Source organism: Phialemonium atrogriseum, assembly GCF_030411735.1.
Source record: "Phialemonium atrogriseum strain 8032-3 unplaced genomic scaffold QBC33scaffold_15, whole genome shotgun sequence".
Taxonomy (NCBI): domain Eukaryota; kingdom Fungi; phylum Ascomycota; class Sordariomycetes; order Cephalothecales; family Cephalothecaceae; genus Phialemonium; species Phialemonium atrogriseum.
Window position 1 is genome coordinate 755,773 of NW_026848152.1, and position 13,618 is coordinate 769,390.

A 13,618-nucleotide genomic window follows, 5' to 3' on the forward strand; every position below is an offset into this window, starting at 1 on the left:
AGCCTCGGCTGTGGTATAGCACAAAACGTCTTACGGACATCTATTATCTACCCCTGTTCTCGGAAATCTCGGCACTCACCTGTGACCCACGCTGCAACGATGCTCTACCTGTCACACCGACGAAGAGGGGACGCGCGCGATCCTAGTGAAATACCCCGCAGGCCCGGTCTAGGACCCAATTCCAAGCAGAGCCTTCAGTGACGCACAGCCAAGGCGCGCTCACCGGTTATAGTTTTGGCCAATACAAACCTGGCCAGCAAAAAAAGAACATATCCGACATGGTCTTTCGAAACTTGGCATAATGTGTCTGTTTTGTCCCCCTCCCGACAGCTTTGGGGTGGCATTGAAGACATCGGTTTGGACGAGGCTAGGAATAAGGGAACACACATAGACCGGGGCTTTGATAGACTTCATGTCAAGAATCAAGCCCTTAGTGAACGACTAGACCGCGTGCTTGGTCATGATGTATGCCGCTTGTGTTGACATTCATTGAATTCCTCACGTAATGGCCAAGGTCACAGGGTTTTGTTTTTGTCGTATAAGGATTGCAGGACTGATTCTAAGCAAAGGTGTTACGCCCCGAAGGCCTGGGCTAATAGAATCCCGCGCACCCCACGCTCGAGGTCTGGGAAAACCTGGTGGCTGAGGCTACGACCCTGTCATGCTCGACGCCAAGACCTTGTGCAACAACGTCGGTTCGCTCGACTACGTGTCTCTCCAATCCGACCTTGTAGCGCCCGACTTTGAGCTGCCGCCGTGCTGGCTGGGATAGCCTGAGGCGGCACAACTATTTCCGCGGGGACGGACACGCTGAACAAGGAACGGAAGGCCGATGACTGGGGCGCCGTGATGCTCAAGCATATCGCTGAAGGGTAAGAGGAAGAGCGAGATCTTTATCTTTATGTGTCCAATTATGCAAGCAACTGCTAACCCCCCTTCTCCGCTCTTCAGATCTGTCTGGACACGGAGAGAGAAGGACAGAAAAAACGGTGCCAAGGCTATGGACCCGGGCAACTGTAAAAGCTTCGATAAACTGTACACGAAGGACAAAGAGCCAGTCGACGTTCGCCTTGTAGAATAGTGGTGTGTTACATGCAAAGACTTTACTCCCAAAGTCACGTAATTGTATCTTGCTCTTAATATATACTCGTATTAATAGCCGATGCCTTCCCAGACACATTCGTGCGAAAATGAGACTCCGTTCAGGAGGATTTCTTGGCGGTGCGGGTGGGGCCGGAGCAGGCTCCACTATTGTCAGCACAAATTCGGCATTAACAGCGAAGCAACTGATAAGACGGGATTAATTGCGGGCCTAGACTAGGTCTCCTCGGGAATATACAAATTTCCGAGCTGACGTGAAGTTCAAACGCCGAAATCTCAAAACATGAAGGCAAACGCCCTCACTCCACCACCTAAGCCCTTTTATGCCCTGATCGTCCACCCCATTGCAGGCTACAACAAACGCCCCTCCCCCTTAAATGAATACTTCTGCTTCTGGTAGCGAGCCACAGAGGGCAGGAGAAACCGGAAAACGTGCCCTCAAAGCCAACAAGGCATGCGTGCCCTGCCGTGCACGCAAGGTCAAGTGCGATGCCGCCGTGACTGGCCTCCCCTGCAGCAGCTGTACCAGCAGGCAGTGTGCCAAGGACTGTGTACTGCCGGTCCGTAAGGGTCGGATCAGGTTAGTTAATTTACTGATATGATGGTTCATGGTTCATTAAGTGCGTGCTAACATAGATGGGGCTCATAGGAAAGTAATACGTGTTTTACCGACTCCTAGACAGATTAGAGGCATCCCACAATCTTCCACTTCCGATCCCTTGGACTGCCAAAGCCCACGTCAGACTGAGCCAGATCTGCTCTACCTCAATATCCTAAACGACGCCGTGCAAGAAACTACAGAATCAAGTCATCATCACACCACTTCCAATACCCCCTGCCGTTCAAGGCCGGAAGACAATTTTACTCCGCGGAACTGTCTATGGACCAAGTTACCCCAATTGGACGACATTGACAATGAATATCTTGTCAAGAAGGGTGTCTTTGATCTACCTCCTCCGCGCCACTTGTGAGACAATCCTCCATCCTCCCTGCTCCATTTTCCTTGGGTCTTCACTTTACTCACAGACAAAAACAACAGAGATGCCCTCATCAAGACATACTTTGACCACGTCTACCCCTTTGCTCCCGTGATCAACAGAGCTGATTTCATTCGCGACTATCAATCCGGCAACTGCTCGTTGTTCCTGCTCCGCGTCATATTGACACCGGCCAGTCTCCATGCGCCAGCAGATGTGCTATCCGCCTGCGGCTTCGCTAGCCGCTCGGCTGCGCAAGATTCGTTCTTCTCCAAGGCCAAGCTGCTCCATGACTTTGCCGCCGAAGATGACCCGTTGTTGATGCTGCAGGGATCCATCATCTTGTGCACGGTGATTCTCGACCACCCCACCGACCGGGACTTTGGCTACTGGTTCCACAACGCGATCCGTCTTGCCACCAAGCTTGACTTACGCAATACGTGCGTTTCCTACTCCTAGACTGTGATACCTGTGACACCTGTGACACCTGTGACATGTATTGCAGGTACTAACTGCCTACGGACTCTCCGACAGGTGTATTCGAGAAGACAAACCCCGCAAACTCTTAGAGTCGTACAGAAGGATCTGGTGGACTCTCTACGTACGTCCCTCTTCTCGTCACCGTGTTCTGTTTTTCCTGCTTTATGCTTACTGTAGCTACGTAGTTTTTAGACATTTTCCACGTCTTTATCAATACCAAACGCTCGCGACTACTCGAAAACACCTCTGCGATCAAGCCTAGGACGGAAGATGATTGGGAAGCAGAGGATGCCTCTGGAATATCATCTGGCTTGCTATCGGCAGTCACGCCTCAGCAAAAGGCCTCGCCTGTTATCTACTGCGAATTGTCTCGAATATGTGCGTGTTGGTTTTATTCGATTCTTTGTTCTTATTCCTTTTCTTTTTATTTTCGATCTGTAACTGATACCACAAGCATGACTAACTCTATTTAGTCGGAGAGTCTTTGTCCATTGTGACAAACAAGCCACAGCAGGATCCTCGCCAAATGATGCACCCACTCGATGCATGGCGCAGTTCTCTCGCTGCCAAGATGCACGTGGGTGGGAATACTGGAACTGACGTGTACTATCTGAATATACAATCCATGAGCTACAGGTTTGAGTGCGTCTTGTGTCGTCTGATACGACGCTGTTGGCAGCAGTCCCAACATGCGGACTGGAGCGAGTGGGCCAAACAGCGGCTTCGGTCCGCTATTCTGGAGTTAGACACGATTGCCATGAGGGTGTTGGCGAGTGGTACCCTTCAGGACTTTCCCATATCTTTGTAGGTGCCGTCCATTTCTTCCCATTTTCCCATTTTTTCAGTCACTGACAATGGCCTTGTCAGCGTAACCACAATAACTGCGCTGCTTGCTCTACACATCGAATCGGCCCTCGATCCAGCCGAGACAGACCTCGTCCGTTCCATGGCTCGGATATCCATCAGCCAGACAATGCTTCTTCTCAACCAGGGAAAAGAAATACCCGCCCTGAAAAGAGCGCTACCGGTATTTGAGGAGATTCTTGCCAAGAAAAATCTGTACTTGGTTCCGCCCAACATTCTTGGTCAAGTACCTGCGCAGTCGCAGTCGCAGTCACAAGACAACAGCATGGCGGATGCGGATGCGGATGCGTATGCTTCGCCACACACACAGGTCAGCGTAGTTTCGTCTCAATTGGAGCAGTGTGAGAATAATCCGTCATTCGATGTGGATTTCCTAGGATTTGATTTCTTGGACGAGTGGCAGATTGGGCAACTGGATTTTACTGGTCAATATTGACATGGGTTTCCCAAGAACGGGCGGCATCGAGGCGCATGCATTATCTGGGGCGATGTTAACCATATGGGAATGAATCTATTAGCAAACAGAGCTTGGAAACTTTCCCGTCGTTCAGTTGCAATAATACAACCTGGGCCACTGCAGTAGCCATCTTGTTCGCTTTAGTCTAAGATGAGAAATATATAGCTAGGTAGCTCAAGTTCCAATTGACCTAGGTCTTCTATCTATAGGGAATTAAAAAGAAAATAAGAAAACAATAGTAAAAAGAAAGCAACCCATCTATACTATAATATTGTATCCACACTTTGCATACTTTCCACCCATCTCTAAAACTCCCACGCCGGCGCCCCACTACGTATTACAGAGGGGCAACAATACTCTCAGGACCAGCCTCCACTAAACAACCTATTCCGCCTCCCTCTCTGGCCCATTTGGGTCACCTCCAATCACGACGACGTGCCGACGACGCATCATCTCCAGCACCTTTGCTGCTTCGGAAGCATACTTGCACTTGGAGCGTATCTGCGGACCGTACTTGTGGAACAGAAACGGGAAAGGCAGGCACCCAAGCACCAGGAACGCAGGAATGGAGCTCGCCCATTGATTTCCGAGATTCTCGTACATTCGCGTGGTAAACAGCGGAAACGCGGTGCCGAACAAGGACCGAAGCACCGAGTTGGCCGCCAGCACAGAAGCAGCATAGACAACATCTGTACACAGGTGAGCATGTGCATTGTTGGGGAGGATCACGAAGCACGGATCAAAACGTACAAGAGTCGATCAGATAGCTCATCAGCGAGATGAAGACCATGACAAGTCCACACGCGAAAAACATGGCGCCGATAATGGGCACGATCCAGTGCACCGACGGATATGTCGTCCACGCAAACAGGAACAGACCAATCGGAAGGACAATAGAGCCTGCCATGGCCGTACCTAGTCTGGCTTCTGGCTCGACCGCGCGTCGCTCTGCCTCGGCCGCCGCGCACAGGCGCACGTAGCGCTTGTTGTCCACGCCGGCTGCCAGCGTGGCAAGACAGACACCAATGGCGACGCCGACAAACGGAAGTCCGGCGGTGCCCTGGCTCCAGCCTCGAGTAACCTGGAAGACGATGGGAAACCCGGCAAAGAACATGTACAGTGTGCCGTAGACGATGGAGATGTACAGCGACGTCAGCAAGACAATGGGTTCGCGGAACAGCAGGATCAAGGGGCGCGTAAGAGAGACCGAGAGCTCCTGCGAGAGTGTCTTGAGTGGCTGTCCCGCATCCAGCCGTGACACGTATACGCTTCCTGTCATCCGGGAGAGGGCCTTGGCTCGACATCGCAGAATGAACGGCGCGTATGTTTCGCGGGTGGCCAGCATCGTGGCAATCCACATCACACCGCCCAGTATGGCGACCAAACCGAGAATCCAGCGCCAGCCCTGGGATTCGTTAAGAAAACCACCGGCAATGGGCCCTGAAGAGAAAATTGATAAGAATCAGCAAGTGTACAAGGGCAACAATGGCAAAAATCGGTAACATGGAAGAAGGACAATCACCACCTACCAAGTGCAGGGCCCAGAAATGGAGCCGTGGCAAACAATCCCGTCGCCAGTCCGCGCTCCGCCTTGCTGAACATGTCGGCAACGACGCCCCCGGCATTCGTCATCGACGACGAACCAGCCGCGCTCGCAAGGAAGCGAAGAACCAGCAAGGCCGTGATGTTGGGCGCGCACGCCGCCGCCACGCTGAAGGCCGTGTACGCCGTGTACGAAACCACAAAGACGGACTTGCGCCCGTACATCTCCGACAGAGGCGCCCAGATCAGCGGGCCCAGGGCGAACCCCAGCACGAAGAGCGACAGGCCCAGCGTGGCCACCTCCTCGGACACGTCGAAGCGCTGCATGACGCCTTCGATGCCGCTGGCGTATGCCGAGCTGGCAAAGGTCACCGCGAACGTGGACAGGGACTGGAGAATGGCAGTGGCCCATTTTCGCCCCTTGGGAAAATTCATGGCGTCTTGGCGGTCGTTGTGCAGGTAGTCGACAATGTAGGGGTGGTCGTCTGTGCCGTTGCCGGCGTAACTCTGGTTGCAGACATCGTCGTCGAGGTGCGTGCGGAGGAGAAGAGATTGGATCCAGGACATGCGTCGGGAGGAGTCCTTGACTCGCTGGGGGACGTCGTCGTCGGAGACAGCGGGCTCGGGAAGGACAGCCATGATGAGAAGGATAGGGAAGGACAGGAAGACCTGTGTCGAGATTCAAGATGTGGACGGGAGGAAAACCAACGAGTTCTCATGCTTGGCTATCTTGTCACGGTGAGTAGAAAATCGTGCTTGTGGTTATATAAGTCACCTCGGAAGTTTGAATTCGGAGTTTCAGCCTGGCGATATTGGCGAGAAACAAAAGCCCGCGGCATTATCTACGGAATTATAAAATTTCTTCTCAGCATGACAAAGCCGGGTGATGCTTGCGGAATGCGACGTCAAAATACACGGTAAAATGAGATTCCATCATTTTGTAAGATTGTATCAGAGGACACCATCTCGTCTGTCGCATTGCGTCGTGTTCACTGCAGATGCGTCGTAAGCAAGAGACGTCGGAGTTAAAAGGAACTACAAAAAGTGGGTTGACTTGCTAAGAGTGCACGCGAAGTGCTCACGTGTAAACACAGTGGTGGAATTTTACACTTATGTACTTTCCCTGGTAAACTTGACGTAAAAGTACATGCTAAACCATTGAAAAATCGAACTTCTTCTCGCTTTTGCGCTTCTGTCGTTGGCGCAAGTATTGGTGATGGTGACTGAGGAGTAGTTGGCATGTCAGTTATCACCAAATTTAGTAGGCGGTAAGCCTTAGTTTGTTAATTTTAGTATCGCGGTATCGTGGCATTGAGTATTTAATCCTCAATCTCTAGCCCTCCTCATGGCGACTGAAACACGCCTCTCTCCCTGAGCTTTGTCTGTACTGCCTTCTACCATGGGAAGGCCTAAAAGTGCAGCCGAATCTACTCGGCTGGGTTGTGAGAGAAGCTCTGGGAAAGCGACCATCGTCAATGGAGAGCCGGTATTCAGAGTGTTGGAATGCGCTGTCCAAAGGAATTACGACAACATGCTGAATATTTGGCGCGTCTAAGTATCTGATCCTTCTTTATCAGATTTTACCCTGACCGACAATAAGATACAAAAAGCAACACCCGCAGGCCTCGGTGGATGACTTGGAGAGCCTGAAATATTTCGTCAGAAAAGTAGCCTACGCGATCGACGGCGAAGAAGGAATTCAGGCAGCCTGCTCGGAGACTGTTCGAAAATACTGGAACGCCTTTACAGCAGCGTGGCAGCGAGAACCTCCTTATCAGGACATACCGCGAGGAACTGCACAATCTGTCACACAGGTACAAAGCCTAGACCAACCAATAAATCAGAAGCATGTACATACACCTCACCGACAAATCAGAAACAATTCGTATTCGAGCAGTGATAGGCGCGGTGGGTGGGGCGGGGGCCGGGGTCGTCTCAGGCCAACATTGTTACTGCTCAACTTGACCTTGATATCTTTACGAAGGCGAAGAAGGACCTAGGGGGCTTTGAAGTTGGCATTTAAGAAGCTCCTCTCGCCGTATCCTCTGTCTAGCGTCCAGGTCGATCGAGTCGATAAAGGTCTTTTCCCGACGTCTCAGCTCGCTTGTGAGAGGATAGGGACGCGCTGGCGTCGTGTTGCGGCTCGGTGTTGCGGGCCTAAGGGCAACGTCGGATGGCGGCGCCAGACTCTCTGCGCCGTGTCCCGACATCATTCCGGTCAGCAACTAGACTTGCCGCGATATATGTGATTTGTTTTTTACGGGGAGAGGTGAAAAAGGAGTTGAAAGCTGAGGCGCGTTTAAGGTCAGGCAACAAACTTCTGGGGTCAATTACGGGCGCTCCGTGCGTCTCATGTCCGTGCGTCCGAAACTCCTTTCCAAACCTCAGTAAGACTTGGAAGTTTACTATGAGGGCTCCGATTTCGCACATAGCTATACCGAATTGGCAATTGGAAAAGCGAATTAGGAGGGGGTTCCGAGATTCCGCACATGGTGCAGTGGGAAAGTTCAGAAGCCAATACATCCCGCCAGCGTACCGAGTTAGTCTCAGCGAGTGTGCATCGGCAGTTTAAAGCCATACCGGAACATTCCGAACTCGAAGAACAGTCAGTGCTCTGGGTTGGACGAGTGGCCTTTGCAACCATCTCCCCGTTGCCCAACTCTGTAGGAGCCTTGTTCTAGGGCCTGCTATCACTTGTATGGGTATTATTCTGGCACCGGGTGGCGCGAAACCAGCAACAGTACGGACATATGCTCGGCGCGGCTTGATGGCAAGGCGAACAAACACTGAAAGAACCAGGTATAGCTCCATGAGGCCCTGACTTACCTCGCCCCCTCTGCAATTTTTCGGGCCCGTCGAATCGAATGATTAGAGACGTGAAAATATCGGTTCGGATGCGCTATGTCGTGCTCGCGCCGCGCATCTAACCAGCTTTCCGAAGGCCTGCACAAGCGCTCTCAGCTGAAGCTGGTTGACGTAGGACGAGGTGCGCCAAGTACTCCCGCTCCTCTTTCGGTCCGACCATCCAATGGTACTCAACCACGATGACCTATATTTCCTATGCAGTGTGGATGCATCTAGTCAGTCAGGTGCGGTCGGTCAGGGTCATAGTTGGTCGGTCAGGGTCACAGCTGGTGGTCAGCCAGGGTCACACCAGGAACGCCGGTCTGGAGCCATTGTGCCGCGCCCACCTATCGCTGCGGCACAATCGTACCTTGTTGCGACACTGGTTACCTGTATAAAAGATAACAGATTTTCAGGCGTTCTTATGGCTGTGGTGCTCACCAGTGCCAGGTGAACATAGACGGGTGGTAACCGTTGGTGCAGGCATATGGCAGGATTCGCGGCGGGAAGTCACACATGGGCAATTCATAGAATAAAGTCCACATCATGGCTGTCATCTTTAAGCAAAGCGATTAAGTGCTGAGCAATGCTTGGGTTGCGAAAAGCGGAGAGCTTTGCTTTTGTTATGCACCTAGAGTAACTAAAACGTCTGATTGGTAGATTTCGCAATTTGCACATATGTTGACATACTTCGTACTTCCAAAAGCCCCACCAAAGATTAAGCAGAAATCCATATTTACAACTTTGGCCGCCGATTCTCCCCTCTTGTCCTCCCCAAAGGAATGTGCGGCGCTGTAAGCCTGCAGCGCTGCGAGCCTGTAGCGCTTACCGCGCCGCACATTCCTTTGGGGAGGATACAGCCCCAAGATGAGAAAAGAAAAAGTTACTTAATCAATTACCTACCTAATCAACCCTCCCGCGAAGAGCTCCCTGTCGCTTTACGTTTTCTTTCTCGGGAGTGCCTCCACGCACGGCCCAATTATTTCCGAGTTACACTCTCTCGCGTCTTACTTTCAGACCTCTATCACACCAAGCATGCTGCGTGCAGACCCTTCCACCGGCAGCTGCTTTTCGGAGTTCAAACCTGGGCCGGGGATTGTAAAACCTCCAAGAAGAGAACGACCCCATCAGCTGGCGTGCGACCGGTGCAAGGGCCAGAAGCTGCGGTGCATACGATCCCCAAACCTTAGGGCTCCTTGCGAGAGGTGTCAGAAAGCGGGTGCAACATGCATCATCGATTTATCGGTGCGCATGGGCAGGCCCAAGAGAGCAGACAAGGACCAGCGGGGAAGCACAGCTAGCTCCAACCCACCCCAACCAACACGCTCACCAACTTTGCCCAGTACATCTCACACGGCCGCTGGGGGCTTCACCCCGAACGGCGACACTTGGTCGGGGCATGACCTCGACGACACGCCTGATCCAACGCTGCAAGGCGTGCAGTACCTGGAGTTCTTTGACATTGCTCTCCAGGATGCCACCCCCGAGGATGAGTCGTTGGATAGGCCAGCAGAGCACTATCTCGACCCAACCTTGGATCTGTCCTTGGCCCAATCCATCCCAACTCTCATCACTCTCACCGACGAAGGCACGGCAGTCGATACGGCAACAGTCAATGCTTACAGCCGCTTCCCGCCGATGCGCCAGGACTCAACTCAGGAGTTGTCGAACCTGAATCTGGAACTGTACCGACAGTTGGGCGTCGTGGGGTCGATGGCAAGCAAGGATGCGAACATCCACCCGGGCTTGGCTACACCACCGGGCGGGACCCATACCTCTCTCTCCGACGCCGTGGTCTTCATGATGCACGGCCTGCAGACATACCACCGGCTCCTGGTCGAGATTCTCGGGTTTACGGGGCCGACCCACGACGCCATGCACTGCTCGCACGACCACCCCAAGCCGAGCACTACCAGCCTGCTGAGCCCGGCCGATGGGATGGACAGCGAGGATCCGAGGGGCCCCGTGTCCGAGGCGGCAACAAGTCGGCAGCCGCGACTAGCAAGCCAGTCCGACGGCAGTTCCGAGTTAACCGTGGCTCATGACCCGTCTCACGGTGCCAGTGCCCTTCTTGACATGCCCACGAGTCTTCTGTTGCTTTCCTGCCACGCCAATCTCATCTACTTTTGTCGAGACGCCTTCGCCGCCATCCGGGCCGCGTTGCTCGCCACACGTCGCCCCATCACCCTCTTCTCAATCTCGTTCCTTCACACGGATGAGGTGTCGATACCACAGGACCCAGATTTGCAGATCATCGTTCTCACCCAGGCTGTGATTCGGCTGATAGAGAGGATTGGACGCTTGCTCGGCTACCCGGATGACTGGGAGGACGATTCTGGCCACGAGAGATGCGAGCCCAACTTGAGGTCTCACAACAATGCGATCCCCCCCGAGCTCCTCGATCTCGTGCTGAGACGGGCGGCAAGCGGGGAAGGGCCGCTAGATAGGGTAGGGATTAGAGAACTGAGGGAAGAGATTCGCAGGCTTTATGAGCTTGTTTACAGGCCAGTCTAAGGGGATCGACGTGCGATATTGTCAAGCGAACCTGGCCAGCAGGCAGCTTCTCCAATTGGCAGTAGAATCAAACGATATACTGTACAATTTTATCATCTCATCCCCTTAGCAGCCACAGGTCTAAAGTTGCTCCAAAACGTGCCGGTCAGGCATGGCTCATGGCACATGGCTCATGGCACATGGCCCAAGGCGACGGGACATCTCAAGACACGCTCCAATCACTGCACGAGAAGTATTGCACTGATACTGTACAAGCTAAGGTAGGTACATACCACGTATTAAACTTTGGCTGCCAAGGGAATAATCGGAGAGTCGAGACGCGGGGGGTAGAAATACGGGTCTGAACTATGAGTAGATTTTACCACAGACAAGACCAATAGACATGCAGATCCCTCTCCCCTTTTTCAAGCCCTTTTTCTTTTTGAGACCCTATAATGTTTACTGGTCTTCTTGTTTGCAAGTTGAAGACCTCTCTTGTGTGAGATTTTGATCAGATCATCTTTCTGGGGGCCAAAACTTAAAAGGATGTTCCGGATCTTCTTGATCTTCGGGCTTGGGAGACGGAATCATGGGCCGAGTTGTCACTGCCACGCCGCCCAGGCGTCTTCGGGGCGGCTTACTGCATGTCCAAACGGCTGACTGTGACTCCACCTGTGCATGTTGCTCCAAGACAATTCAATGGTCCGACTTGCTGCCCCCACAGTCGGGACTTTTTGTTCAACCCGGGCCCAGACCTCCAAAGGCGGAACATCCCGCATTCAATCGCGCCACATGGGTACGGAGTGGGAGGTGATCGTGCCACATAGATACGGAGTAGGAGCTGTATGGCACAATCATCATCCACGATATTTCAAGGTGCACTGCATGTACTCTTGGAAGCGGTAGGGCCAAGGTACCTAGGTACGAACCAAAACAACAAGGAACCCCTTTGATAATGACCAGAGCCGTCTACCGTTCAAAGGTCACTTCATCCCAAAGCATGTCAACCTTGTAAACTCGGGCGATATTACCTACCTACCTACCTGCCTACCTACCTACCTCCCAACCATGGCCCTCGCCGCAAGTTCCATCCGGCTTCTCCGCCTCAGCCCGGCGCTCTGCTCCTCCATGGTTCTCATGTTCGCCCTCGACGAGCATCTGATCTTCGGAACCTGGGTCACGCCCCCCATCCGCACACTGGCAAACTCCACCCTGCCCGCCTGGTGGACCAGGGGCGGCCATCGCTGGCGCTGGGTCCTGATCATATTCTACCCCGCCAACTACATTCTGGGCATTCTCAACCTGCTCGTCCCTGCGGATCAACAACCTGTCTCGACAACGTGGTACCGATGGGGTCTGTTTTTCAGCATTGCACACATGTTCTTTGTTCCGATGGCTCTGCGCCGGATAGCAGCTATCGAGAACGGCGTTCCGAAGGGGAATGTTGTCAGTTCGATGGAGGCTTGGCTCAGGATGAATTGGGTTCGGGCGTTGATTACGGACTTGCCGGCTTGGCTGTGCTTTATCATCGCCGCGCTGGAGGCACTGTGATGGATGATTATGATAATCAGGAGGACGAGGAGGAGGGCGAGGAGGAGGTGATGGTGGTGGTGGAGGAGGAGGAGGAGGAGAAGGAGCGGTGCTGCGAATGGATTGGATGCCGAGTGTGAGCTCATAGATGACCGTAATCACGACGAAAGAGACGACAGAGTAGCTGATGTAGCGATGACAGGCTAGGAGACGTTGATTTATCACCAAGATGCCTGATGGGAATACCAAGGTAATTACATGAGCGTGGCTGTGATTTACCAGGCCCGCTCACCTAGGCCCGAGCATCACACAGCACATAATTATCCCAGTGCCCCGGTCATAGACCTCACCAAGGACATTGTCTATGCCAGATACAGCGCACTGCCGATCAACCCGAACAGAATGAGGTGGGGGATCGGGCTCTCCCCCAACTTTAAGTCCGAGTAAAACCCAATGCAGCACCCGCCAACAGCAATCTTCAGCCCGAGCGTCCGGTAGCTCGGTATCACGAGGAAGACGGCGAACAGTAGATTGAGGCTGATGAAGAAAGCCCTCAGCGTCGAGTCCGAGACGCCCGCCCACCGGAAGAGGACCCTGTTGTGCTGCGGCAGCTTCTCCGCGAGGTTTCTGGAGAAGCCCGGCGTGAACCTGTCGGTCATGTGGGCTTGGATGCAGAGGACGTTGAAGCCGAGCAGCACCATGCCCAAGACGTCACTCACGCGCGCCGACATGGTTTCGAGAGGGAAGTGCGAGACGCTCCTGGGAAGGACGGTTAGGACTCTGAACACACTGCCCCAGGGAAACTGGTGTCATTGCCCGATGGAACTTACCGTGGCTGAAGCAGGTAGGCAAGGTACTCTTGTCTCTATCTCTATGGGCCCGAAGAAATGTTGATTTTTGTCCGAGAGATGACCTCGCTGGGCCGACCAGTTGGTGGGCGATGATAGTTGAAAAGGGATGGCTGCGGGGACTATCTTCGATGCATATTTTCAGGGACTAGGTATTATAGAATTGAATGTGGGTCAGACGGATGGTTAGCCCACCGCTTCTAATATTTCTTGAGGCATGACTTCGGCTCTTTCCACCTCCTCCTGAAGCTGACGTGCTTTAGCGACTATTAATAAGTCCCGAGTTCGGGGGTTCGGCTGCCATAATGGATAGAAAAAGTCCCGATGTTACTTGATGAGGGCGTGATCTGGACTCAGCTTCTTCGCCCGACAATCTTCCGTTCCGAATACTCTCGTCTGCTCGTGCTCATGCTTCTGCTGGAAGCCGACATGGAAGACAGGGTATGGAAGTTTCGGTGAGGCGTTTGGGTGCTCGTTACTAG

The 13,618-nt window shown here is 53.0% G+C and overlaps 5 protein-coding genes across 5 annotated transcripts; 3 read left to right on the forward strand and 2 right to left on the reverse strand.

Moving 5' to 3' along the window:
• The first annotated feature begins 1,398 nt into the window (after positions 1-1,398).
• QBC33DRAFT_541598 (fungal-specific transcription factor domain-containing protein) lies at positions 1,399-4,113 on the forward strand. The gene is made up of 7 exons (XM_060428176.1): positions 1,399-1,681; positions 1,751-2,068; positions 2,141-2,518; positions 2,613-2,679; positions 2,744-2,936; positions 3,032-3,362; positions 3,426-4,113. Exons 1-7 carry the CDS (start codon positions 1,479-1,481, stop codon positions 3,856-3,858), a joined length of 1,923 nt encoding a protein of 640 aa, XP_060282837.1. The 5' UTR covers positions 1,399-1,478; the 3' UTR covers positions 3,859-4,113.
• Positions 4,114-4,263: 150 nt separating this feature from the next.
• Positions 4,264-6,238, reverse strand: QBC33DRAFT_611797 (MFS transporter; the record flags this gene model as incomplete). The annotated part of the gene is made up of 3 exons (XM_060432460.1): positions 5,409-6,238; positions 4,630-5,319; positions 4,264-4,568 (listed from the first exon to the last, which is right to left on the reverse strand). Exons 1-3 carry the CDS (start codon positions 6,058-6,060, stop codon positions 4,264-4,266), a joined length of 1,647 nt encoding a protein of 548 aa, XP_060282838.1. The 5' UTR covers positions 6,061-6,238.
• Positions 6,239-9,117: 2,879 nt separating this feature from the next.
• On the forward strand, positions 9,118-11,158 carry QBC33DRAFT_541600 (uncharacterized protein). Its single transcript, XM_060428177.1, has one exon. It carries the CDS (start codon positions 9,301-9,303, stop codon positions 10,777-10,779), a length of 1,479 nt encoding a protein of 492 aa, XP_060282839.1. The 5' UTR covers positions 9,118-9,300; the 3' UTR covers positions 10,780-11,158.
• Positions 11,159-11,515: 357 nt separating this feature from the next.
• Positions 11,516-12,345, forward strand: QBC33DRAFT_541601 (uncharacterized protein). Its single transcript, XM_060428178.1, has one exon. The coding sequence runs from the start codon at positions 11,827-11,829 to the stop codon at positions 12,307-12,309; it is 483 nt and encodes a 160-aa protein (XP_060282840.1). The 5' UTR covers positions 11,516-11,826; the 3' UTR covers positions 12,310-12,345.
• Positions 12,346-12,534: 189 nt separating this feature from the next.
• QBC33DRAFT_473988 (uncharacterized protein) lies at positions 12,535-13,283 on the reverse strand. Its single transcript, XM_060425222.1, has 2 exons — positions 13,119-13,283; positions 12,535-13,047 (listed from the first exon to the last, which is right to left on the reverse strand). The coding sequence occupies exon 2, from the start codon at positions 13,017-13,019 to the stop codon at positions 12,651-12,653; it is 369 nt and encodes a 122-aa protein (XP_060282841.1). The 5' UTR covers positions 13,020-13,047; positions 13,119-13,283; the 3' UTR covers positions 12,535-12,650.
• Between the last annotated feature and the right edge of the window lie 335 nt (positions 13,284-13,618).